Source organism: Tenrec ecaudatus, chromosome 14, assembly GCF_050624435.1.
Source record: "Tenrec ecaudatus isolate mTenEca1 chromosome 14, mTenEca1.hap1, whole genome shotgun sequence".
Classification (NCBI taxonomy): Eukaryota; Metazoa; Chordata; class Mammalia; order Afrosoricida; family Tenrecidae; genus Tenrec; species Tenrec ecaudatus.
This window is the reverse complement of record NC_134543.1, coordinates 29,425,530-29,449,923: the sequence shown is the minus strand read 5'-3', so window position 1 is coordinate 29,449,923 and position 24,394 is coordinate 29,425,530. Positions and strand designations below refer to the sequence as shown.

Here is a 24,394-nt window from a genome sequence, read left to right as displayed (position 1 = left end):
GACGTCCTATATCCCTAAAGTGAAGGGCTGGTTTTGCTTAAATGACTCAAGTGTGATACAACAGAAGATCATCAGACATCACATCCTTATCATCAGCTGACCTTGATCTGAAAGCAACTCTGGGACCCAGGAAGAAGGTAGTCCTATCGCACTGCAGATGGCCGCTCAGCAAACTTCTCTGGGAAAGGACCAGATAGTAAATATCTTAGGCTCTGGGAGCCAGTTTCTGTCACAATAGCTACTCATTTTATGCCCAGCCAGCCATCGACAATTTGTGAACAGATAGATGTGGCTGCACTCCAATAAAACTTTATTTATTGACAGAATAATATGAATTTCATATAATTTTAATGTGTCAAGAATACTCTTCTTTTGCTCCCCTTCTAAGCATTTGAAAATATAAAACGTGTTCTTGGCTCTCTGTACAAAAGCAGCCAGTGGAAGGATTTCATTCACAGGCGTCACTTAGTCCGCCTGACTCAGGTGCCTCACATTTTGATGGCTCCACACACCATGTGCGCATCTTATTAGGAAGCAGCTTTATATTCTACAGGTGGGGAGTGGGACACATGATTTGACAAGTCTGGAAAACTCTCAGGTGATGCTTTTGAGCAGCAAAGCTTGAAGCTCTGAAGTGGAAGGGAACGGACAGAATGTCCTGACCACCCATGAAGCCCGCCCTCCAGGGAAGTCCCTTTTTCAGTGACAGAGGACTGATCCTTGCGTGCATGAGTACCATTGCAACATTGTTTTTAATGTTGCCTTTCTCACGAACCTGTTGAAATAAGGGGCTAAAGGGTTTTTTAGCTTGTAATTTTATTACTTTAATTATATTTAAATAAAAATTTGCTTCCTGAATTTGATCAAAATAGGTAATACTTGCTTTTCTTAATTTAAGAGATTAAGAAAAAAATCCACGACACCATAAAAATCATGGCACGAGACCTTAAACCTTAAAGAAACCATTTTTCTGATAACATGTTGAAACACAGCCCCAAATGGAAAAAGTTAAGCTCGTGGGAGGGCACGAGGAATTTGCAGTTAAGACGACTCCTGAGCATTTTGTATATTAGGCAAACAGTGGAATGAAGATGTGAATTAGGGACCCTGTTAGGATCCTATGAAACCAAACCAAGCCCGGCTCTGGTGAGAGGGTTTATCCTTCTTTGATGGCACAGGCTATTCCTCAAATACAGCGGAGCGTCTGAAGGTAGTCTGATTCTCTAACACACTGTTTCTGTTCCCCCCACAATGTGGCACAGCACCACAACGCAATACGCCACTTAATAAATACTCATCAAATGGATGAATAAATCCTGAGTAGTTAGAGTGTCATAATGGAATAACTATATTTTATTATGGGCAGAAAGTTACAACACAAAATTACAATCTATGGTGGTGTTGATTTCACTAAAACGTTAAAAAAAAAAGTATCCTTCTATTTAAAAACCACAGATGCAGTGTCAAAATGAAAGTGCATCAATTATAGAGATAGGTTCCAGTTGGTATTCATGCGCTATAGTAAACATACTCGCACTTTCATTTTGGAGAACAAATTTTTAAAGATCATTTTATTGGAGGCTCTTACAGCTCTTATAACAATCCATACAACAATTGTATCAAGAGTATTTGTACATTATTTTCTAAACATTTACTTTCTATTTGTGCCCTGGTATCAGCTCCGCTTTTTTCCTTCCCTCCTCCCCTCCCACCTTTGTGTCCCCTTGATAAGTTATAAATTATTATTTGGGATTTTTTTAACCTAAGGGTACCATGTTGTGGCATCTAATTAATCCAATGATAATATACAAACTCAAGATAAGTAGGTCCCTTTCCTTCTTTGAAAATCTGTCAATCTCATTACAATTATCTTAGGTGCCATTAGTAAAGACTGTGGGTGTTTTAGCAACAAAGAATACCACGTAGTCAAAACTAAAAAAAAAATCTGTTCATCTTCAGAAACAGTAAAGTAACAGGAATTGGACCTTTACAATGGGTTGGATAGATTAAGGAAAACTTATCTAAATAAAAAATATTAGGAAACAAAAATTTACAATATAGAATTATTCTGACCACTTACTTTGCCTCAATTTAATAAATTACAATTTATGACCTCCCAGTCAGTGAGAAATACTAAAAAATACACATTCTAGAGGCTAAATACGCATGAAAGGAACTATTCCGACGCACCGAGAGCATGAACGACTTTCAGACCGTGGAAGCACTCACCTGCAGGCCCGCCTATCCGGGGCCAGTCCCCCCACAGCGGCCCTGGGCCTGCTCTGCAACCCTACACTGTCCATCAGCCTTTGTACGGGTGCTCCAGGCTCGCTCAATGAGAATTAGCAACCAAACAAAAACCACTTCCACCGTCCTCCTCCCCGTCACAGGCTCATCTCTGAGTTTCTTCTTGGCGTTTCCATTCGTACCCCTTTTTGAAACATTACTTCTCTGAAACAGCTCACACTTGTTCAAGGTCATGACCTTTGCTGCCACTAAATCCAGCAGATATAGATATATAGATATTTATCATTTTATTAGGGGCTCATACAACTCTTAGCACAATCCATACATACATCTATTGTGTAAAGCACATTTATACATTCATTGCCCTCATCATTCTCAAAACATTTGTTCTCCACCTAAGCCCCAGGCATCAACTCCTCATTTTTCCCCCTCCCTCATGAACCATTGATAACTTATTAAATTATTATTCTGTCATATCATACACTGTCCGATGTCTCCCTTCACCTACTTTTCTGTTGTCTGTCTCCCAGGGAGGAGGTTATAAATAGATCCTTATAATCGGTTCCCCCTTTCCACCCCCTCCAACCTCCTGGTATCGCCACTCTCACCACTGGTCCTGAAGGGATTCCCTGTGTTTCCAGTTCCCATCTGTACCAGTGCACATCCTCTGGTCTAGCCAGATTTGTAAGGTAGAATTGCGATCATGATAGTGGGGGAGGAGGAAGCATTTAGGAACTAGGAAAGTTGTATGTTTCACCGTTGCTACACTGCACCCTGAATGGCTTGCCTCCTCCCCAAAACCCTTCTGTAAGCGGATATCCAATTGCCTACAGATGGGTTTTGGGTCTCCACTCCGCACTCCCCCTCATTTACAATGATATGATTTTTTGTTCTGATACCTGATCCCTTTGACACCTTGTGATCGCACAGGCTGGTATGCTTCTTCCATGTGGGATTTGTTGCTTCTGAGCTAGATGGCCACTTGTTTACCTTCAAGCCTTTAACCCCAGACGCTGTATCTTTGATAGCCGGACACCATCAGCTTTCTTCACCAAGTTTCCAGCAGGTATTTTTGTCTTCAGCTTAGTTGGCCTTTCAGCAGCGTTTGTCATGAAGTCTTGGCCTTTCAACACAACGTTGTTCTGCCTCTGTCCTGTGGTTCTGGCTGTTCCTTCGCAATCTCTTTTGCTGATTCTATGTTGTTGTTAAATGTTAAATTTATTCTAAATTCAGAACCTCCCTCTGTTCACTTTTTTTTTAAACTAGGTAACAAGTTCACATCTGTGACTTCAAGGATCAACATCATGCTGACAACTCAGATTTTTATCACCCTGTCAGAAAGCTCCTCTAATCTCAGGCTAGAATATATAAACAGATCACCTATGCGATGGTCCGACCAGAAAATCTCTATGGTTATCTACTTCTCCTGCCTGTGTATCTGCTGGCCGTGTTTCCCTAGGGCATCACACCGTCGCAGGCACCCAGCAGGTGCTCAGTCAGTATCTGCTGACTGGGTTGCTACTACTTATGAAGGATTTGTGTTTCATCAGCTGCTTTCTGGAGGAGAAAGCTGTGGTAATCTTCTTCCTTAAAGCTTACAGCCAATGGGGCAGTTCACTCCGTCCTATGGGTCACTCTGAATTGCAATGGACTTGCTGGCAGATTTATTATTATTAAAAAGTAGTCCTGGTAGCACAAGAGTTAAGAGCTTGGCTTCTAACCATATGTCGGCGGTTTGACCCTACTCCACAGCTCTGTGCGGTGAGGCATGGCGATGTGCACATGTAAAGTTATAGCTTAGAAACCCCTATGGACAGTCCCAGCCTGTCACATGGGGTTGCTGTGAGTCTACACCAACTTGTAGGCCCCTAACAACAAGAACATTATTATAAATGGAACATGTAAAATACACTCATTATTAAAAAGTCTAATATAACATATAAAAAGTGGTGAGGCACAGGGTATCCAGGGTGGATGATCCCTCCAGGACCAGGGGTGTGAGTGGCGATACTGGGAGGGTAGAAGGAGAGTGTGGTGGAAAGAGGGAACCAATTACAAGGATCTACATGTGACCTCCTCCCTGGGGGATGGACAACAGAAAAGGGGGTGAAGGGAGACGTCGGACAGGGAAAGATATGACAAAATAATAATTTATAAATTATCAAGGGCTCATGAGAGAGGGGGTGTGGGGAGGGAGGGGATAAAAAAGAGAACCTGGTGCAAAGGGTTTAAGTGGAGAGCAAATGCTTTGGAAATGATGAGGGCAGAGAATGTACAGATGTGCTTTACACAATTGATGTATGTATATGTGTGAATTGTGATAAGAGTTGTATGAGCCCCTAATAAAATGTTTGGGGAAAAAAAAAGATCATCAGGATGTAAACACAAATAATGCAGGACATTCTACAGAGCAATGACTCCAGTTTTGTTAGCAAATCGATGACATGAGAAATAAAAGATTCTAGATTTAGAGATCTCACAATTAAAATGAAGTGTGCCCCTCTGGTTTCTGTTGTTCTTCCCCCTGACTGGGGGTGTGTGGTTATGTGCTATTCATTGCAATCAGTGCCCCACTTCCTCCCCATTTAAAAAAAAAGTTTTCCTTAATCTATCCAACCCACTGACCCTGCATTATACATCTACAATAACCTTACAAAGAAGCTGTCAAAAGGCTGGCTGATTACCAGTCAAGGCTACCCTCCCTTCTTACCTGTCTCACCGTTCTCTTCGGCCTTGGTGTTCATTAAACAGGCAATGAACTTGTTATCCACTTGCTGGAGAACCTGCCATACATTTGAGTAAGGGGCACAACACTAATGAAAAGTAATAAAGCTTTATCTACATCACACGTGAGAAACGGCACACTATCAGTCAGCAGTTGTGTGGGGTCTTTTACGTTGTGACGCTTGTCTCTAAGCCTGAGGTGAGATGCTGGTGAGCTGGAGGGAGTCATCGGACTCCAGCTCACTGCTATCTCGATGCTGACTCACAGCGAGCCGACAGGACAGGGTGGAACTGCACCTGTGGGTTTGCAAGACTGTCACTCTTTATGGGAGTAGAGAGCCTTATCTTTCTCCCACAGAGCAGTTGGTGGTTTCATTCGTTCATTCATTTATTTTAAAATCATTTTATTGGGGGCCCTTACAACTCGTATTACAATCCATCTATCCATCCATTGTGTCAAGCACATTTGTACATTTGTTGCCATCATCATTCTCAAAACATTTGCTTTCTACTCGAGCCCTTGGTTATCAGCTCCTCATTTTCTCCCCTTGCTCCCCATTCCCCACTCCCTCATGAGCCCTTGATAATTTATAAATTATTATTATTTTGTCATATCTTACACTGTCCAATGTCTCCCATCACTCACTTTTGCAGCTGGTGGTTTCAAACTGCTGACCTTGTGAGTTAGCAGCCCAACATGTAACCACTGCGCCAGGATACCCAGAGGCAGTCATTAGGGAGGATGAAAGAATGGGCCAATAAAGTGGTTAGAAGTGAAAAGTGGGCAACTACACAGAAGCACGTACAAAGGAAGGCACCCCAGAGGAAGATACCAGATGCTAGAGAGATCTGGAAAATGTCCTACCAAAATGATAAGCAATGATCAGAGAATTATTAACATGATCAGAGTTGACTGACAAAAAGGGCACAAACCAACTTTTAAAATGTGCGCAAAAGTAAGAGAATCGTTTAGGGCATCCTGGCCATGTACACATTGGGCTGCTAACGGTGGGTTTAGCAGTTTGAAATCACCAGTCGCGCTGAGAAAGACGAGGCTTCCTACTCTTGTAAAATGTAGCCTCAGAAGAAGCCCTCCAAGGCAGTCCTACCTTGTCCTGCAGGGTCACTAGAAATCAGCATCATCGCAGTGGAAGTGAGTTTGGGTCCAAGAAAACACTAAGGGCCATTGGTGGCTTTAAACATTGGTAGCACCTGGCTGGCCGGGAACACGGGATTCTCCCAGTCGGGTTCACTACTTCAGGGATCAACTGCTTGCCTGCTCTGTACCAGGTCAATGCCAGGTTAGGAGTTTGCCTACCTCTAAGCAACGTCTAATGGGTCTCCATGCTGAGAACAAGGAGCCAGAGTGGGGCAGAGAGTACACAGTAAGAAGGCAAACGAGACCAAGAGCTCCTTTTGTTCGTGCCACTCCCAAACCGGAAGTCTCGAGACGCCCTGGGTGGCCTCGCACAGTAGAGGGTCGTTTTAAAAGGAGAACTCGTGCCAATTTTAAGGCAATGCCTCCACAACACTTGGTTGAACTTTGTTGTCAAACATAAAGCCAAGATATCATCTTCCTCCACAGAGGCAGTTAATCAGCCCTTGGCATGGTGGGCCTGAGTCCATAATCCATTCCTCCCTCTTTTGATCATTAAAACTTCAGTACGATTATGAAAGAACATGTATATGAAAGAACTTTGACCAGAATAATCTGGATCACCGAGTAAATCTGATTCCATAAAAGTTAGTCTAGCTTAGGCCTTACACATGTTTTATTTTATTTATTTTTTGTTTCCTGAAACTTAAAAGCCAAACGTTTACCTGCATCGAATGAATCATTTCTTTAGTGAAGCGATATGGAAACAAAACGTTGTGGATTTTCACGGCCAAGCTCTCAGCCTGGCCACAGCTGACATCAACAGCCACCTAGAGAGACCCAGTGCAAAGACCATTCACAGTTAACTGTCTATGTCTGCAGATTTTTCTTAGCAAAAGTTTCAAAGGCTTTAAAAACATTCGTTGTTTATTTTTGTTTTGTTTTTTAAAAATTTCCCACAGAATCAAGTAAAGGTAGACTGACTGAATTGATGGTGCTTTTAACCATTCCAAAGGCTCCAGGAATTAATTTGTTTTAAATAGCACTTTCTCTTTCTAAACAAAATTGTTGACAAAGACCAATACTGGCTCAGAATAACAAATCGTCTAGGTTCCAAGTCCTGAAAGACATTTAAACTGAAGGCTCAGTAATCAAACGCCCCTTGATTATCCACCCTCCTGATACCACAGCCCAGGACGTCCTGTGCTCGTTCGTCCCCGGGTGGGGACAGACCCCAGCTCCAGGAGGGGCTGCGCTCCAGCAGAAGAGTCTTTGACTTGGCCAGGGCTACGGGTTTGCTTGTTTGTTTAAATCATTTTATTGGGAGCTCGTACAACTCTTGTCACAACCCATCCATCCATCCATTGTGTCAAGCACATTTGTACATTTGTCGCCATCATCATTCTCAAAACATTTGCTTTCTATTTGAGCCCTTGGTATCAGCTCCTCATTTTTGCCCTCCCCCGCCCCCGCACACAAACCCTTGGTAATTTATAAATTATGATTACTTTGTCATGTCTTACACTGTCCGACGTCTCTCCTCGCCCAGCTAAGGGTTTTTTACCCACCATCTTAAACCCTTTGCCAAAGTGGAGTCAGGGCTGGGAAGAGTGGTTCATACACTGATTATACACATTGAGTCCAAAACGCTATGAATTTTTATGATTCTTCCCCACTTTCAATACTTAATTTCTAAATCAAGTATTTAAAAACCTGCCCAGGCTCCATGAATAATTACAAATTAGTACAGTCGTTCTTGCCCATACTCAGTTTAAATGCAATTCATCTTTCAAATAGAAGGCCATGAAAAACTGCTGCTGACGCACCTCTGGATAACGAGCAAAGACTGGATTGTCCCATTCTGAGAACAAAGACCGGAGAGACTCACTGCCCACAGCATCAGCCACAGGATCTGGAAACAAAGGGACAGGTATAGTTGGCAACAAAAGCCTCAGAGAAAAGACTGAAGGGTATAGTCTACTGGGTGTGGTGTGGCCTCAAAAACAAAGCTCAGGCACACTGTTCCTCTATTCGACACATGGTCAGTGTTTATTGTATCTGTGAATCATCCGATCTGTTGAGACTGCTTATATGGGATAGTCCAAAATACAAGTCCAGAACGTGGCTCAAATCAGTACTTCACTTCCATTAGGTAGAAATCGTCTCTCTCTCTACTTTTAGATTAATAAACAATTTAAAACGACAGATGTCTACAGTCTTTTTGAAAGACAAAGGTTAAAATAAATAAATTAAAAATAGTAAGAAGAAAGACAAAGGTTTGTTCAGATAACACTACTGCAGGATGGAGGGCAACTTTAATCTTTTCAGAAAGTTGAGACCATTTCCTGAATCACAAGACCCTGCAGACAGTGCTTGATCACCCAGCACTGACCACCAGTCTGGAAAAGTAATTTCTGAAATAAATGCGTGCACTGAATTACTTAGCTCTGCTGTTAACAGGGCCATGGGGAGGCACGGCTGGCACTGGAGAGGCTTGTTGACGAGGCCTGCTCTGTGTTTCCAGTCAGGTGGGGTGCGGTCAGGCCTGTGACTGCCCCTACCTCGGTTATCCTGTCTCCTCACAGCGCTCTCTTCCCGAGCCCCAGGGAGGAAAGGAAGAACAAGGTCGCTTCTGAAAGGATGGCACCTGTGCTGAGACCCTACACGCGAAAAAGGAGAACTTGGAAATTGGAAACTCAAGATACAAGCAAACCTTTAAAAGTTACATGATAGGAAATCTGTCTTGGCACGTATTGAATGAAGACAAAAGGCAAAACTACTAAAGACTAGCCTGAGAGTCCTAAGTTCTTTCATGAAAGTCCTCTGCTAACATTTCCACATTGTCCCAGGAACCATTCTCTACAAGACAGACAGTAGTTCCCAATGAGGGACAATTCAAGAAATTTGTTCCTGGGCCCAAAATACTTCATTTTTCTTTATGAAACAGTTAACTGGACCCTCGGAAGTTCACTAGCAGACTTGCTAGTCATTCACAAGTTCGGTGGCCTGAAGTGTTTTAAACACCCACACGCAGGAACAGGAGCAGACGCTCCGGCTGAAGGTGGCAGCCAAGCTTTCCTTCTTTCGCCCAGCAACAACCGTCGCACAACTGAATGCAAGTGCACTGTGTCTGGGGCCGCAGACCAGAGGGATGAGGTGCCAGCATCTCCGACTGACCTCAGATAAGCATTCCGTGACCATCAGGACACAGAACTGCGAAGCACACGTGTCTTTAAAAGCAACCCAATAGTCTCAGGAGCCGTATTAAAAGAAAGGGTTTTCACTTCTCTTATTTAGTACTTGGAAAGTTACTACAGAGAAAAAAACTTTTCACAAGGAAAAAAGCCTCAAAAACATATTGAAACATAAAGGTCTTATTTAACGTGAACTAACTCAGAGCCTCTTACTAGAGAGAGTCATCCTAAGGAGAAATTGTAAGTTGTTTTACAACTATCGTCACATAATTCATACACCTTTGCAGCATGCAAGCCTTTTAAGAGGGATGCACATTTAATGTCTATCCTCCTGGGACAGAACCAAGACTTATAGCCAGATGGAAACCAGCGTCACCATCTCCCAACATCTGGCTCTCAACACATTGCCAAAACAATGTCAGGTTTAGTGCTGACTCAGAGCTGCTCTAGCAGAACCTGGTCGGACTAAAAGGCACATTATCATCATCCTGAATAATAGCTACTTGCACCATAAGCAGATGAAGTTCATTAGCATTTGTGCCTAAAGTAGATTTGAAAAGTACAATTATGAAAGTACCTAGATTCCAACACCTTTATTGCAGTATTGTTTTAAATGTCTGATTTTCTGAAGGGAATGAAGTTCACCAATAGAGTACTGCATTGAGCATAGATTCTACTAGGGAAATGTGAGCTGACTGCCCGGTCACTCTGTCCATATGTGGGGAAAACAGAAAGCAACTTCCAGAAAAATCCCGCACCGCTACTGCAGGTGCCTCTAAAGGGCATTCTGAGAAGAGTATGTTTGTGGCTGGGAGGGAGTGGTAAAAGGGAAAGGAAGTGCAGTGGATTTCCCCAGCCACGGAGTCTGATGTTTCATTAAAATTGGATGCTCGGCCTCTTACACATACATACGAGGGGGTACCCCCCACAAAACAAACAAACGTTCTCCTCACTAGGCGAGCAGTTCGCTCTTAGTGCACCCGGTGGCATCGTCTGGGAAGGTTCTCTCTGGTCACAGTAAACTTTTTCGTAAAAGCAGTTTTGCTTGAACCTCATTTTTTGTGATGGCTGATTTAAGAGAGGAGCATGTGCTGTGACATTTTGTTTCCTGCTCGGGAAAAATGCTGCAGAAACTGATGTGATGCTGAACACAGCTTACAAGGACAGCATTTATGGGAAAAACTCAAGTGTACGAGTGGTTTCTTGTTTCAAAAAGGGTAAAATGTTGATTGATGACAAGCCTTGTTCTGGACGTCCATCAACTTCCCAAACAAACTAAAATGTCAACTCGTGGTGCATTTGGAGTTGGTTCCACCAGGTCAGACTGTGAATCAAGATTTCTATTTAGAGACTCTGAAAAGATTGCATAACAGCGTGCAACAAAAAAGGCCTGATTGGTGGCAGCAGAGGCACTGGTTTTGCCACCATGACGATGCATCTGCTTACGCAGCCATCTCGGTGTGCCACTTTTTGCCAAAAACATGCTTCTCTTGCCCTATGTACCTCCCTCACCTGACCTTGCTCTTTCTGTTTCCGAGCACGAAGAGGGATTTGACAACACAGGAGTGAAGGAAGAACAGAGGGAGGTGCTGTCAGCCATCCAAACGGACGAGTTTGAAAAATGTTTTCAAGACGAATTGCAGATGTGACAAATATATTAAGTGTAATGGAGGGTACTCTGAAAGTGATAAGGTTGTGTAAAATAATTTAAACACGTAACTTCGAAAAAAAATTCATTTTGGGGGGTACCCCCTATACACCCCCGCCACACACACACTATACATACACCCTTTATCAGTGGTATATTGCATTTCTTAATTTAAATGCTTTGGGACTAGAGAGACTTTATATATAAAAAATAAAGGGTGTTTTATAATCTTCAAAATATTTTAGCTTCTGAGATTATCTCTTTGAACAGTAATTTTTAAAATATTCCATTTAAAAACATTCCATTAAAAATAAAATTTAATTAAAAAAAACATTTCATGCCAATGAACTATAGACTTACCATTTTCAAGAACGACATCCACAGCCACAGTGGTGAGATCTTTTGTACAAGCAGCCCGAATGTCCCTAGGAGGGGCAAGGAATGTGCTCAGTCCAGTTACTTTGTTGATATAAACCATCCTTCCCTGGGCTACATCAAAATGCTGTTGCCAATCCAAAGAACATGTGTTTGGTTCTTCATTTTCAAAACAACCTCTTGCGTCAGATTCCTCACGTGGAAAGCAAGTTTCATCTTGGTTGGCTGTGGAATCTTCGACATGACTCGTTGACATTCTACTGGAAGAGCCAGTGTTTTCCATCTGTGGTTCGGAAGATTGAGGAGCATCTGAATCGTCATGGCTGCCTTCAGAATTATTTGAGGGTAATACCAAAGGAGTTTCTGGTACCACCCGGTCCCCTATGGTATCGTCAGAATATGTTTCTTTAGTGAAGGAATTATCTTCTGGGGCAGGCTCTGACACCGGCATGGTGCCACTTTCCGGTTTTTTATGCTCATTTTTAAATAATTTGCAACAATCTAGGGTTAATCTGTCTTTACTACTAGAATCTGATTGTGGAAATTCATTAAAATGACTCATCATCTCCAGTGGTTGAGTCTCTCTTTCAGAACCCTTCATTCTGGACAATTTAGAGGCAAGTGACTCAGGTGACTTCTCAACATTCAAAGACTTTCTGGTGAAGTTGGGTAACTCCTTTAGCGTTACAGGGCTCTCTCTCAAACAAGGAGCGTCTTGTTCCAAACAATCTGCTTTCTTGGAAAATGGTGACTTCCCTGAGTAAAGAGTATGACTTACTGGTTGACAACTCCCACTTGAATCATTGGGTTTCACCGTGAATCCACAAATATCAGAGCTGCCTAGGTGTTTCTTATCTTTCAGGTGAATGTCAGTTTCAACCGGAGGACTGGGATCTACAGTCATTTCAAAATTATTTTCCTCTGCTTTTGAATTCAGAAGGTTTCCAACCTTTCCATATTGCCTCTTAAACTTCTCTAAGGACCCTACTTGTGAACTCAAGCTTAGCTTCTTCCAGGTTATGGGTTTGGAGGAACCAATAAACTTATCTCTTTTCTTACTATCACGTTTACACCAAGATGATGATGTATCAGGTGAGCAACCTGTGTGTGACTTTTTACTACCTTCCTGGTAAATTGTAAAATTTTTACAAGTTCCCATAGCCTTGTTCTCTGCTCCATTGTTTGTATCTGTTCTGCAAAATCTCTTGCTGGGCAGTTGTGCAGATTCTGTATTTAAAGTGCTAGTTAAAGCTTTAATCTTTGGAGGCTCAATTGAATGATGTGTTCCATTTCCAAATGTTTCCTTGGCACTCACAGGACTAGGTCGGACACAATTTTTAAATGAATGTTCTGTTTCAGTTGATCTAGTTTGCTCATTTTGTACCACATGAGTTATAAAGCCAGTGGAACATAATTTAACTTGTCCATAATTAAAAATGTTTTTGCTTCGCCAATCACCAGGCTCTTTCCCCCCCTCCCCTTCTCCTCTCTGAGCACCGCCTGCACTCAGTAGCACTGCTGTCTCAAAAGGCAGAGGCTGACATCTCATTTCAGTGGCAGCTCTAAATCTCCCTAGTTGACTCTGAATCACATTATTTTTCAGGATGCTGCCCGTTAGGTCATGGGCAATGGTACTTACATGCTGAGTCTCTGGATCTTCTCCACTGTCCTCAAAGGGATGTGGTGCCTGAAGTGAGCTTGCACACGTTTCTGAACTGGCTCTGCTTGGATCTGCTGGACAGTTACATTCCAAGCAAGTTTTATGTCTCTCGTTTTCTTTCAAGGCCGAGGCTTCAACTGACCCTTGTTCTAAGATCTCTGACTCTGAGCAAGCGCTTTCTTTCTTTTGGAAAGGTGACCCCGTAATTTTACTAGTGCTAGGGCCGTCTGGTTCACAGGTGGGTACAAATGACTCATCTGTTTTTCTGATAGCTTCTGAACCCCTAGAATTCTGTGAGTTTATGTCGCCCATGGTAGCTTTTCTTCTGACAGCTTTTGATTGCAAATTAAACATTTCATAGGAACCCAAAATATTATCACATGCTTCCTGGAAACTGACCTGATCACATTTCTCATCAGAGGGTATATGCTTCTGAAGACTGGGACCAAATAAACTAAATGCACTATCTTCGCTAAATTCCTTAATGTCCTCACCTGTTAATTCCACAAATAACTTTTCCTGCTTTAAAAACCTCTTCACTCCTTCCTGAATGCAAACCAAGAGATTGTTCCAGTTCTGAAACTCAATCAGAGTTTTTGCTGGCTCCATGCATACATCATACTCACAGAATTGGCACTGCACATTGATGACGTAGATCCCATGAAGTTCTGGGCTAGACCGATGCCGAGGACTTGAACTCGCTTGCCTACTGGCAGAGCCATTCTTTGGCATGCATATAATGCTTTCTTTCCTCAACAGAAAGTCAATGAGTTTATGTACCTTTGTCCTTAAGACCAGTCTTCTGTTCACAAATAAAAACTGCATAGTTTTGTTGTAATGTGCTTCAGAGCTGATATAGCCACTAAGCTCAAACTCCTTATATTTAAATTTAATTTCTCTTAGCTTTTGGGACCTACCCAATCCATAAATCTGACAAAATCGGGAACACGTGTCTTTGGTTTTAGGTAGCTGAAGAATCATGGAGCCAGAAACATCATTTCGCAATGAGAAAGAAATGGAGGGCTGCAGGAGGGAGAGCGCTTCTATCCTCTGCCTAACCTTCTCCAGCTCCAGTCGAGGATCCATGCATTTCCTCCGCACAGGTAATCGGTAAAATAGGTTATAGACAGTGACTGTTGTCCCAGCGCTTGGTCTAGTCAGGTCAGCTTCACGGGCTTCCAGGGCTTTTCCATTCTGGAACCATCTCACAAAAGTTTTCATTGCGTTGTTTTTCTTGGACGAGATCTCTACGGCACTGGCCATGTCAGCTATACTTGCCAAGGCTTCCCCCCGGAATCCATAAAACCTGGGGTTCTCCAAGTCCTGCACAGAGCTACATTTACTCGTGAAGTAACGATTTCCCACTTTGTCTACATCATCACTGCCTATCCCCAATCCATTGTCAATAACTTGAACTTGGAAGGTTTCCATATTCACTCTGACAGCCACACATTTTGCTTCAGCATCAAGACTGTTGAGGGCAAGTTCCTCGACACACTGGCCTAAGGATTGGATGGCTAAGCCTGAGCGTAACTTGGCCTGCACTTCGTCTGACAAGCACTTGATCATGGCAGGTAGAAAGCCAAAGCTGGTTTCCTTTTCTGACTGGAAAGAACTGCCTGTGGGAAGAAAACACACAGCCAAAGCCTCAGTTACAAGCCGTGCCCATTTAGCTTAAGCATTATAGAGAAACATCATTTGAAGTAAATGTCTTTTCTTAAAGCCAAGTGTAAAACCAAACAAAGCAAACGACATCGTTCTAATCTCTAGACAGATCACACAGCTTATGTTTGAAGCAATGGTCTTAACTTCCAAAGCAGCATTCATCATTTCTTAATTTTCACTGCTCCTTTCTAAATCCCACATGCCCTAAAGTTAAATCATAATTACATTTGATGCTGACCTATAAAGCCAGCAATTGAAATTTTCACCACTTCACCAAAAACAGATGCCTAAACTAAATTCAGCTAAGAAACATTCGCTAGAAATTATTCATAAAAAAAATTTCTAAGCTGGTTTCATAACATTTATACATTACACAATAGGCCTGATTTGTAGAAAACACTTAAAGTGTTAAGCACTGCAATTAAGGACGGTGAAGAAACAGAATAAAGACATAACTGTTTTACCAAATACGGCTATAAGATTATTAAAAAGCGAAGAGTGATTATTACTGTGTAAATGTCGTTGCCTCAGGCAAAGGAGATGGGAATGGAAAGACATGACTTCGGAAATTTCTTTTTTTATTATGTCTTTCTGAATCATTTGATTTTTAAATCTCGTACAAGAGGGCTTCAAAAGGTTCGTGGAAAAATGCAATGGAAAGATAATAGTGGTTTGGTAAAACGTTTTGTGAATTCATTTTGGAATGAAAATCCATAAACGCGTTTCGGGTCATTTGCTGAACTCTTGTGGCCACAAACGACCTTGCCAATCAATAATCGTGATGGTGAGAGGCTACCTGAACTTGGTTCTAATCTAACACCAAAGGCGGTTCCAAAATTCCAAGGCGAAGAATGAGAGGGGAGCAGGTAGGGGCTGGGCCTTTCTTGGGGGGTGGGCCTGTGTTCAAACCCAAGGAAGTCAGCGCGGTCAGCCCCGTCTCGGAGAGAAGCGTTTAATCGCTTCCGGGACGCACGGGGTGCAGCTATAGGAAGGCGGGGGGCGGGGGGCGCCCCCAGGCTCGCGCTGGACCGGGTGCCAGCCCGCCCCGCCCCCTCCCACGTGCCGCCGGAAGCACCGCCCGCCCTGACGGGGGCGCCCGCGCGCAAGGCAGGTGGCGGCGGCCTCCCGGGTCCCGGCGCGTCTGGGTCCGCAAAGTAGGCCCGTCGCGGTCCCCGCGGCCCCTTCCCCGAACCGTCCTGCTGTGCTGTCGCGTGCTGGCCCCCAGCCACCTCGCATGGCGCTCCCCCAAGCCCCGTACCAACCGCCTCCGACGCCCGCCGCGCGCAAGAACGCTCGCGAGACACGTGCACGCGCGGGCCCGCGAGCATGCGCTTCGAGGGGAGCTCTCGCCAGCCCACTGCGCACGCGCGTCCGCCGTGAGCCCCGCCCCCTCGGCCCGAGCCCCGCCCCCTCGGCCCGAGCCCCGCCCCCGCCCCATCCTCGAGCCTGGTGGCCTTTGGGCCAGGTGTGGAAGGGGTCTCTGGCGGTTTCGTCTTTGGTTTCCCCGATGGCCCTACTTTGGCAGTTGCCGTGCAGATGTTGACCCTTGGCGACCCCTTGTGCCACAGGACCGTGCTGCATATTCTCCGCGGGTCGCCAGCCTTTTCCTGCCAGTGAACTTCAACTTCCAGCCTCGTGGTTAGCAGCCACGAGTGTACTGGCTTTTACACCAATAGTTTCCTCGTTTTTCGGGTTGTTGTTCTTCCCGACAAGGCAGCTGAAGGTCTTGTCTAAGCGTATCGGTGACCGCTGCATCCGCTTGGCCGAGAGCTCCAGATTCGTCGTGCCGAGTTCCCTACTTAGAACTAGGAGCAGGGAGAAGGGCTTCCACAGAGTGGAATGGCAGATAATGGACTGTAGCCACGGGCTTTTTGAAGCCCCGGGAATTTACAAATGACTACTCGAAGACTGTCCTCCCCGAGTTCTTAGTTTTCCCAATGCTACTGCAGCTTCCTGCCGGAGAGTGGACTGCTAACAACAGTGTGAGAATGAGGGGCTTCTGAATAATTAACCAGTCCTTGGGGTTTGCTTTATCATCTTAATGGAAACTTTTAAGTTTGTCGCACCTAGTAAACACGTGATATATGCTTGTTTCAGTGACTGAACAAACCAAATCAGAAAACTTTAACGAGGCAAAATTCTGATGATTGCTTTATGTAAATTCCTTACCAAGAGAACTTTCAGGAAATTAAAAGGACTTAGTCCAAAACATAATTTGAGCAGCTGTCAACTGGACCTTGGGGCATTTGTTCCTGTTAGAAATAGAATCGTGTCAGGCCACTGTTTTCTTTCCTGCAGATTGCCCTTGTGGCAGAGTGGTTATGCGTTGGGCTGTGATATGCAAGGCCAGCTGTTGGACACCACCAGAGGCCCCGTGGGAGAGACAGGCTCTCCACTCCCAAACACCGGATACTCACAGGGGCAGTTCCACTCTGTCCTGAGTTGGCATCGTCTCAATGGCAGCGAATTTGGTTTTGGTTCAGATTGCTTTAAGTCAAGTCATCTCACAGTACTCTCCCCATAGATGTTTACTGAATAAACATCTTATTTTGCCCAAAAGAATTCACTGAAGAAAAAAAAAAAAAAGGTCACAGAAGGGGAAAAAAAAAGGGAGTTTAACAGAAGGTTTAATGTATTTATATGCTTTTATTGATTATGATGTCTAGTTGTAATCCACAAAACATGTAATACATAATAGCATTCAAATATCTAATATGAAGATAACTTATAAATTATAATATTGAACACAAATTCTAATATTGAACACTTAAATTATAATATTGCTAACTAATAATAAAAAGCAAACATGGAGATTGCAGAAAATGTAAATTATGACGATTACTTCACAATTTGGAAGTCTGAGTAGTCCAGTTTTGGAATGACTTTCTCATTCTTGAAGTTTGCTCTGTCGATGTGCGATTTGGGACTTCCTCTTGTCTTAAGCCATTCCTGCATAGGACGGACTTTGGATGTGGGACCTTGCATTTGTCCTTGCACTGTGCCCCGGTCAGTGTTCTGGACCCAGCCGACCAGTCCCAGCTTTCTGCCCTCAGCCTAAGGGAAAGAGAGAAAAGAAGTTCAGTGAGACTGAAGAAAGTGAGACTATAACCCGTTGCCAGAATCGCGAGCTCTCATCAAGCCACTGAAACTAATTTGATGTTGTCCAGACGGTCCAAACAGAAATACCAGCACAGAGAACCTCATTGCGGATTTCGACATCAAGTGTTGGACATTCAATTCCATTTCCTCCTTCTACCCTGAGCCCCAGCAGTCGAAATCTTTGACTCTGGAGTCAACTTGGTGACAAACTCAAGACTGAAGCCCCAAACAGATGCTTTCAAAATGCCCCGAGGCTGATTGTTGTTGGGACGCTCGCTGGGTTCTCTCGCTCATGTTCCCTTTTGCTAATCAAGAATCTTCTGGGTATACTAAATGGAAAGAGCATGAAGTTATCTGACCCATCCCTTCATCTTCAACCAGGACCACACCTAAACAAATCCAGATGAGTGTCCGTTCCAGCTTCAAAGAGATCACTAGAGAGAATTTCACAATGTCCTGGCAACTCATTTAATTGTATTTATGGTAGAGAAACTGCTTAACTTAATATTTTAATGTTGCATCCACAGTTCACTTCCGGTCATCCCCTCCTGAAGAAAAGCGGCCTCGGAATTCCAACTGTCAGCATGTTCTCTCAGCTGTCTTCTCTTCCAAGTAAGCACCATCCCTTAAAGTTCACAAGTCTGGGTGAGTGGCTCCTTGCTTCGCTTTCTCAATTTGTCATTCCACTGGGGCAAGAGTGTTAAAATGTATGGGAGATAGCAACGCTTGACATGGGTCATTTTATTTTCGCATAAACAATTCAGATGGTATAAAAGTTATTGACTGTTAGAGTATGTATCTAAATTGAAGGGAGTTGGATTACAAAAGAAACTGGAGTTTGAACAGAAATGCATGTCCAAATGGCACAGTAGTAACCTAGTGAATGTGGGAAATTGCTGGAGTTGGCCAAGGAAAATGTTATGCACAGCAAAATCATGTTTAATGAGGAACTAAAGTGCTCATCAAATCAGTTATGTTAAAAAAATCAGTTATGTTCAAAGCAAAGAAATGTTTACATAATGGACAATAGAGACTGAAGCCAAATAAATAATAGTTCAAGGGATATAGTAGAAATTAAGGAATGAAGAAAAATAAGAGAAACTTACAGCATGAACTGCTAAATGGCAAAAAAAAAAAAAAAAAAAGCCTAAGAATGCAGAGGATAGATGTTGAGGAAGATTCCACATTCAACTGACTTTGCAAAAAAATTGCATTCTTCTGCTTCTAATTACCCAACAGGAGCAGGCAATTTCTAGTTTTGAGAGTTATCATAAATAGCAACTAATTGTTAGATTTTCATTGTGCCAAGTTTTGACTATGAGGTTACAACAGCCTAATAAATCCTTGTAGTGCAGTGTAATTTATCTGAGCCCCAAGGGGCAAACAAAACACTCTAAACATTTGACAGCGTTGAGGGGAATTTCCTACAGGTTATATTTGCCCACTTGAATCTGGTCTTAGTTTTCATGATAGCATATTTAGATATTCATGTTCTGCTTTGAATATCTAGAGTATTTTTTCCTAAGATTCCCCAAAGCTAATTTTCCTTAAGAATCATATTTCTACTTAGTCATCTGATAAAAATTTAAGCACTATCACCATCACCTCCCATTGCGAGCTGTCAGTGTGTCACACTGTGGTGGCTGGGGTGTGGCTGGGATGCTGGAAGCTGTGTCACTGGTATTTCATATACCAGCAGGGTCACCCCTGGTGGACAGGTTTCCGTGAAGCTTCTAGACCAGCGGCTTCCACCTTCCTCATGCTGAGACCCTTTCATACAGTGCCTCGTGTGGTGATGACCCTAACCATAAAGTTATCTTCGTTGTTACTTCATCACTGTCATTTTGTTACTGTTTTGAATTGTCATGTAAATATCTGACATGCGGATGTATTAGGCGACCCCTGTGAAAGGGTCATTCTACCCCAAAAGGGGTCTCAACCCACAGGTTGAGAACCACTGTTCTAGACTAAGACAGGGTACAAAGAAGGAATAAACAGTCTACTTTTCAGAGACTAGTCACTGTGATTAGCAATGATTAGCAATGGAGTACTGTCTGAGATAGTGCCCGAGGATGACCTCCTGGCTTGAAGGGCCCTTACAAAAGACCGGGGAAAAGAGCTGCCTCCTCACACCAGAGAGTTCATCTTGACACAAAGTGTCTGGAACCTTCTTTTGCAGATGGGGCATGGCTCAAAATGAGAAGAAACAGTTGTACGCATCAATATATGTGTCAGCATAATTAATGTGGAGCATACAAAAAATGAATACAGGAAAATTGCAAGTCATCAAAAATGAAATATGTCATATAAAGAAATCCTAGGTATGAATGCACTCAAATGGCCCAGAATAGGCCATTTTGTGTTGGACAATCATGCCGCACACTATGCTAGGGATGACAGATTGAAAAGGAGCGGAAGCATTGTCGAAAAGGAAATGTCAAAATCTGTCTTGGAGTGCGATGCTATCTGTGTTGAAACTGTATCTAAATGCCAACAAGGAAAACCAGTTCATGCAACTATTATTCACATTTATGCACCAATCACCACTGTCATTGATGAGGGAACGGAATAATTCTAGCTTCTTCAGTCTGAAATTCGTCAAACATGCAATCAAGATCCATTAATGATCACTGGTGATTGGAATGCAAACTTTGCGAGCAAAAGGATGAGACAGGAGTTGAAAAATAAGGCCCTGATCATAGAAATGAAGCTGGCGATTGCATGATAGAATTTAAAAAATAATAATTTTTCAAGACCATTGACTTTTTCATTTTAAATACATTTCCCCACCCCCAACATAAATGGCAAGTATACATGTGAGCCTTAGCAATTAGAATACCCGAGGAACAAATTGACTTTATCTGTGGGAAGAGATGATGGAGTTGCCTGTCTCCTGTAAAGATTTAGTTTCAGAAAACACCGAGTCAGAATCCATTTGATAGCAGCGGGTTTGGGTTGCAATGGTTTAAAAACAAACAGCCTCTTACAGCACAGGTCCACCTGGGGGGATGGGGTGTAGGTAGGTGAAGCAGAGGCCTTGTCTCGGGGTACAGCCTTTCCATTGTTACTCAGAGGGCGGCTGCCCCTGGCTCCAGGGGGGCCAGGTCCTCGGGGGTCAGCAGAGTGGGCAGGGGTGGTAGATGGGATCTCTCCCAGCCCCATCACACTTGCATCTCCCCTGACCTGCTTCCTTCCAGGAAGCACCCACTGTGGCTCCCACCAGGCCATTCGTACAGCCTCTAGCTGCTGCTCCCGTGACAATCAGACACAGGCTCCCGTAAGGCTGTTTGTTTTTTACTGGTACTATATTTTTATTTTAATAAATCATTTTATTGGGGGCCCTTACGGCTCTTGTAACAATCCATACATCAACTGTATCCAGCATATTTGTACATCTGTTGCCATCATTTCCAAAACATTCTTTCTGCTTGAGCAACTTGGTATCAGCTCTTCTTTCCCCCCCTCCTTCCCCCATCATCATGAACCCTTATCATTTATCAATTATTTTTATTTTCATAGTTTACAACATCCGCTGTCTCCCTTCACCCATTTTTGTTGTTCATCCCTGGGGGTGGGGGAGGACTGTAGGTCGATCATTTCAATCGGTTTCTCCTTTCTCCCCCCACCTACCCCCGACCCTCATGGTATCGCTACTCTCATGGGTCCTGAGGGGTTTAGCTGTCCAGGATTCGTGTGTCGAGAGCGAGAGGTCTTATCTGTACCAGTGTACCTGCTCTGGTCTAGCCAGATTTGTAAGCTAGAACTGGGGTCATCCCATGTGTTTTAATATGCTATCAGTAAGGTGCTCAAATCGTGGAACGCCCTATTCGTGGACCACAGCACGACGCAGTGGCTGCGACACTGGGCTCAAGCACAGGGACACCCGTGAGGACGGCTCCTGCTGTGACTTCAAGTCACTCTCTAATAGGCTCTTTACACATAAGAATGAAACAGGAGGAAAAGATCTGGGAGTAATTGGAGACGCTGATACTGACATTTCACGTTCATTCTGCAAAGGCTCAGGTCCGCATTCTGGTGCCACGATGGCAGGATTTGACAGCTGGAAAGCTCCGTAGTCATCTCCTGCTATCTTCGGGGGTGGCACTCTAAAAGGGGCTAGCCCCATCGTTAGACACGGCCCAGCCCCGTGCCGTCTGTGAGACTGTGGCTGGTGGAGGTCATTGGTGTGGCCACTGTCTCCATCCATCTCACTGAGGGGCTCCTCCATGTCATCCACTCTGCTTCACTAAGCAGCAGGTCTTCCCCCATGGGCTGGGCTCTTCAAGGCTTGCCACCTGGGCTGCTCAGGGGCATTCTGGCTGTTTGTTCTGATGCCGGTCAGTGGTCCAGTCAGTGTTCTTTGCCAACATCACCACTCAAATGCAGTGACATCCTGGGGTATTTGGAACTCACACCAAAATTACCCCAGAGTGTGGCGACTGCATGTGTGCCAGGGCTGGCTGGCACCACAGCTGGAGGGATACGAAGGCAGTAGTCTCACCGGGGTTGGTGTCACCTGTTACTCAGTATAGTACCTAGACCTGTGGGCAGGTGGGTGTGCGGAGATCCCCACCACTGTGGTGGAAGGAGGGGCTCTGCCTTGCCCTCTGGGGGTGGGGAGGAGCTGAGGGAGCTGCAGTGTGGACAGGGTGTGGCTGCAACTCTGGTCCAAGGGCCTGCAGGGAGGTGGGCATGCTGGTAGGCCCTGGGGCCAGGGAAATGGGGAGGGCTGTGTGATACCAGGAGTCACCTCAATGGGTGGCCACCACTCTAGTCAAGTCACTTCGAATGTGTCAATTCTTCAGTTTTCCTTATCACGGTCCAGCTTTTTGATACATGAGATCAATGAAAAGAGCAAGGCTTGGGTGCTCAAGGTGCCAGCTTTGCTTTGCAATGCTTTATAGAGATCTTTTGCAGCAGATGTACCAGATGTACCCAATGCAATGCACTGCTTAGGGAACCCTGGTGGCACTTTGGGCTCAGTGCTAGGCTGCTAACCAAAAGGGCGGTAGTTCAAAGCAACAGTCTCTCTGTGGGGGGTAAGGTGAAGCAACCTGCTGCGGGGAGGAGCCCTGCACGGCTGCCTTGAGTTGGAACTGATGGGATGGCAGCGGGCTCAGATGTTGTTTGACTGCTGCCTCATGAGCATTATTTATCATATGTTGCTTGATTTGCAGGGGCTGGGGTGTGTGGCAGGGGTAGAGATACCCTAGAAGGGCACTGACTCCCCTACAACACATAGATGGGAAACTGGGGCTGAATTGATGTGATACTAAAGCAGGGGGAGAAGCCCTCCCTCAGGCCCCTCTACTGCACAGAGTAGTGCACCCATGACCGCTGCTGGAAGGGATACAGCTGTTCTCATTAGAAAAGCTTCTGGGAGGGCGGATGGGTGGGGGTGGGGGTGGGGGTGAGGAGGTGGGAGGTCCTTTCAAAGTCAACATGAATAGAAAGAAAATACGTGGGAGAAATGAGGGACAATTGGAGAAATGGGGGGGGGGTCTGAAGAAAATCCAACCTCGCTAATGATGACATACAAATGTCCTGAGCGCCCCTGATGTCAGCTAGTGCATCCGTGTTAGCTCTCCCATAAGAATTGTGTCTGAGGAGTCCCTGGAGGTGTTCTGGTGTCCTGATGCCAGAACAAGGGGGACTAGGGAAGGCCTCTGTTTGCCTCCACACCAGAGAGGCCCGTGTGCTTCTCAGGATCCAGATACCACTGATAGCAAGGGACCAACCAGAGAAGCCCTGGAATCTTCTATGTGGTGTTTGACAGATGGCAGGTGCATTCTCATGCCCCCTTGCTTCACAATCTGCTTTCCATGCAGCCTGTCCCTTGCTCGCACGCTCACCACCTCGTATGTCCCCAAAGCCTGCAGGCCACATACCTGGGTGTACTTGCGGAAAAACACCCCTTGCACCTTCCCAAAAATTTCATAATCCACAGATATCAGGGTGTCCCCTTCTGCCATGCTCACACCTGCCAGAGACCAGGAAAGCAGCAGCGTAAGGGACTGTGCAGTGACCTCAATCTCCGGGCAGCCAGGGCCACTGCCACCTGTCCCCCAGCTGAAAGTCCCTGAGCGGAGTGGAGTGGGCAGTGTGCCCACCGGTGTGTGCAGTAAGGAAAAGACACCTGGACATGGCACGAGTGCTCCAGGCGACAAATGCCCCAGGAGGCCGCTTTGGGACCAATTCCCTGTTCATCCCTCCTCTGACCCATCCTGGCGGGTCCTGGTGGCACAGTGATTAAAGCGCTCGCTCTAACCCCAAGGGGAGCCACTAACTCATCAGCTGCCGTGCGGGAGAGGGATGAGGCAGTCGGTTTCTGTAAGGACCCCGGCCTTAGCAAGACTCGGGGGCAGGTTAGCTCTCTCCTCCAGGATCAGAATTCCCGGCTTTGGAATACCCGCTCCCTCCTGTTTCTTCCCCTTCCCACGAGCTTCCAGGACCGTCAGAACACCCCCCACCCCCGTTGACATTTTAGGGTTCATTGAGTGGGCCCCCATCCTGGGCTCACCCTCCTTGTCTTCCTCAAAGGCTGCCAGCACCACCTCGCCAATGGCTCCCCTCGGCGTCAACCGTCGCGCCCGGAAGCGTAACGAGTGCCCATCATCTCCGCTCGGCCAATCGGCGGCGGCGCGCTCAGCCCGGAGCCCGCCCAGGAGGCGGGGCTTGCGGGCGCG

The 24,394-nt window shown here is 44.9% G+C and overlaps 3 protein-coding genes across 8 annotated transcripts in view; 1 reads left to right on the top strand and 2 right to left on the bottom strand.

Moving 5' to 3' along the window:
* The window catches only part of MLH3 (mutL homolog 3), a 37,417-nt gene extending 21,485 nt beyond the window's left edge, over positions 1 to 15,932 (bottom strand). The window contains exons 1-6 of one of the 5 annotated variants that reach the window (XR_012779725.1): positions 15,119 to 15,687; positions 11,270 to 14,563; positions 8,629 to 8,727; positions 7,894 to 7,979; positions 6,793 to 6,897; positions 4,958 to 5,030 (exon numbers count right to left, since the gene is read on the bottom strand). Coding sequence is in view for 4 of the 5 variants with exons in the window: in XM_075531596.1 (XP_075387711.1) it covers positions 4,958 to 5,030; positions 6,793 to 6,897; positions 7,894 to 7,979; positions 8,629 to 8,727; positions 11,270 to 14,563; positions 15,119 to 15,209 (3,748 nt within the window). In the remaining variant the exon portion in view is untranslated. Of the gene's footprint in view, positions 1 to 4,957; positions 5,031 to 6,792; positions 6,898 to 7,893; positions 7,980 to 8,628; positions 8,728 to 11,269; positions 14,564 to 15,118; positions 15,688 to 15,871 lie in introns of those variants that run through there. The other 4 variants (XM_075531595.1, XM_075531596.1, XM_075531593.1 and 1 more) reach the window with 4 other exon arrangements.
* Positions 15,933 to 16,489: 557 nt separating this feature from the next.
* Positions 16,490 to 24,394, top strand: part of ZC2HC1C (zinc finger C2HC-type containing 1C) — a 32,580-nt gene continuing 24,675 nt past the window's right edge. The window contains exons 1-2 of one of the 2 annotated variants that reach the window (XM_075530714.1): positions 16,490 to 18,117; positions 18,236 to 18,353. The gene's annotated coding sequence lies outside the window, so the exon portion shown is untranslated. Of the gene's footprint in view, positions 18,354 to 24,394 lie in introns of both variants that reach the window. The other variant, XM_075530712.1, reaches the window with a different exon arrangement.
* ACYP1 (acylphosphatase 1) lies at positions 16,776 to 24,312 on the bottom strand. Its single transcript, XM_075530716.1, has 4 exons — positions 24,229 to 24,312; positions 23,597 to 23,688; positions 17,452 to 17,663; positions 16,776 to 17,175 (listed from the first exon to the last, which is right to left on the bottom strand). Exons 2-4 carry the CDS (start codon positions 23,678 to 23,680, stop codon positions 17,154 to 17,156), a joined length of 318 nt encoding a protein of 105 aa, XP_075386831.1. The 5' UTR covers positions 23,681 to 23,688; positions 24,229 to 24,312; the 3' UTR covers positions 16,776 to 17,153.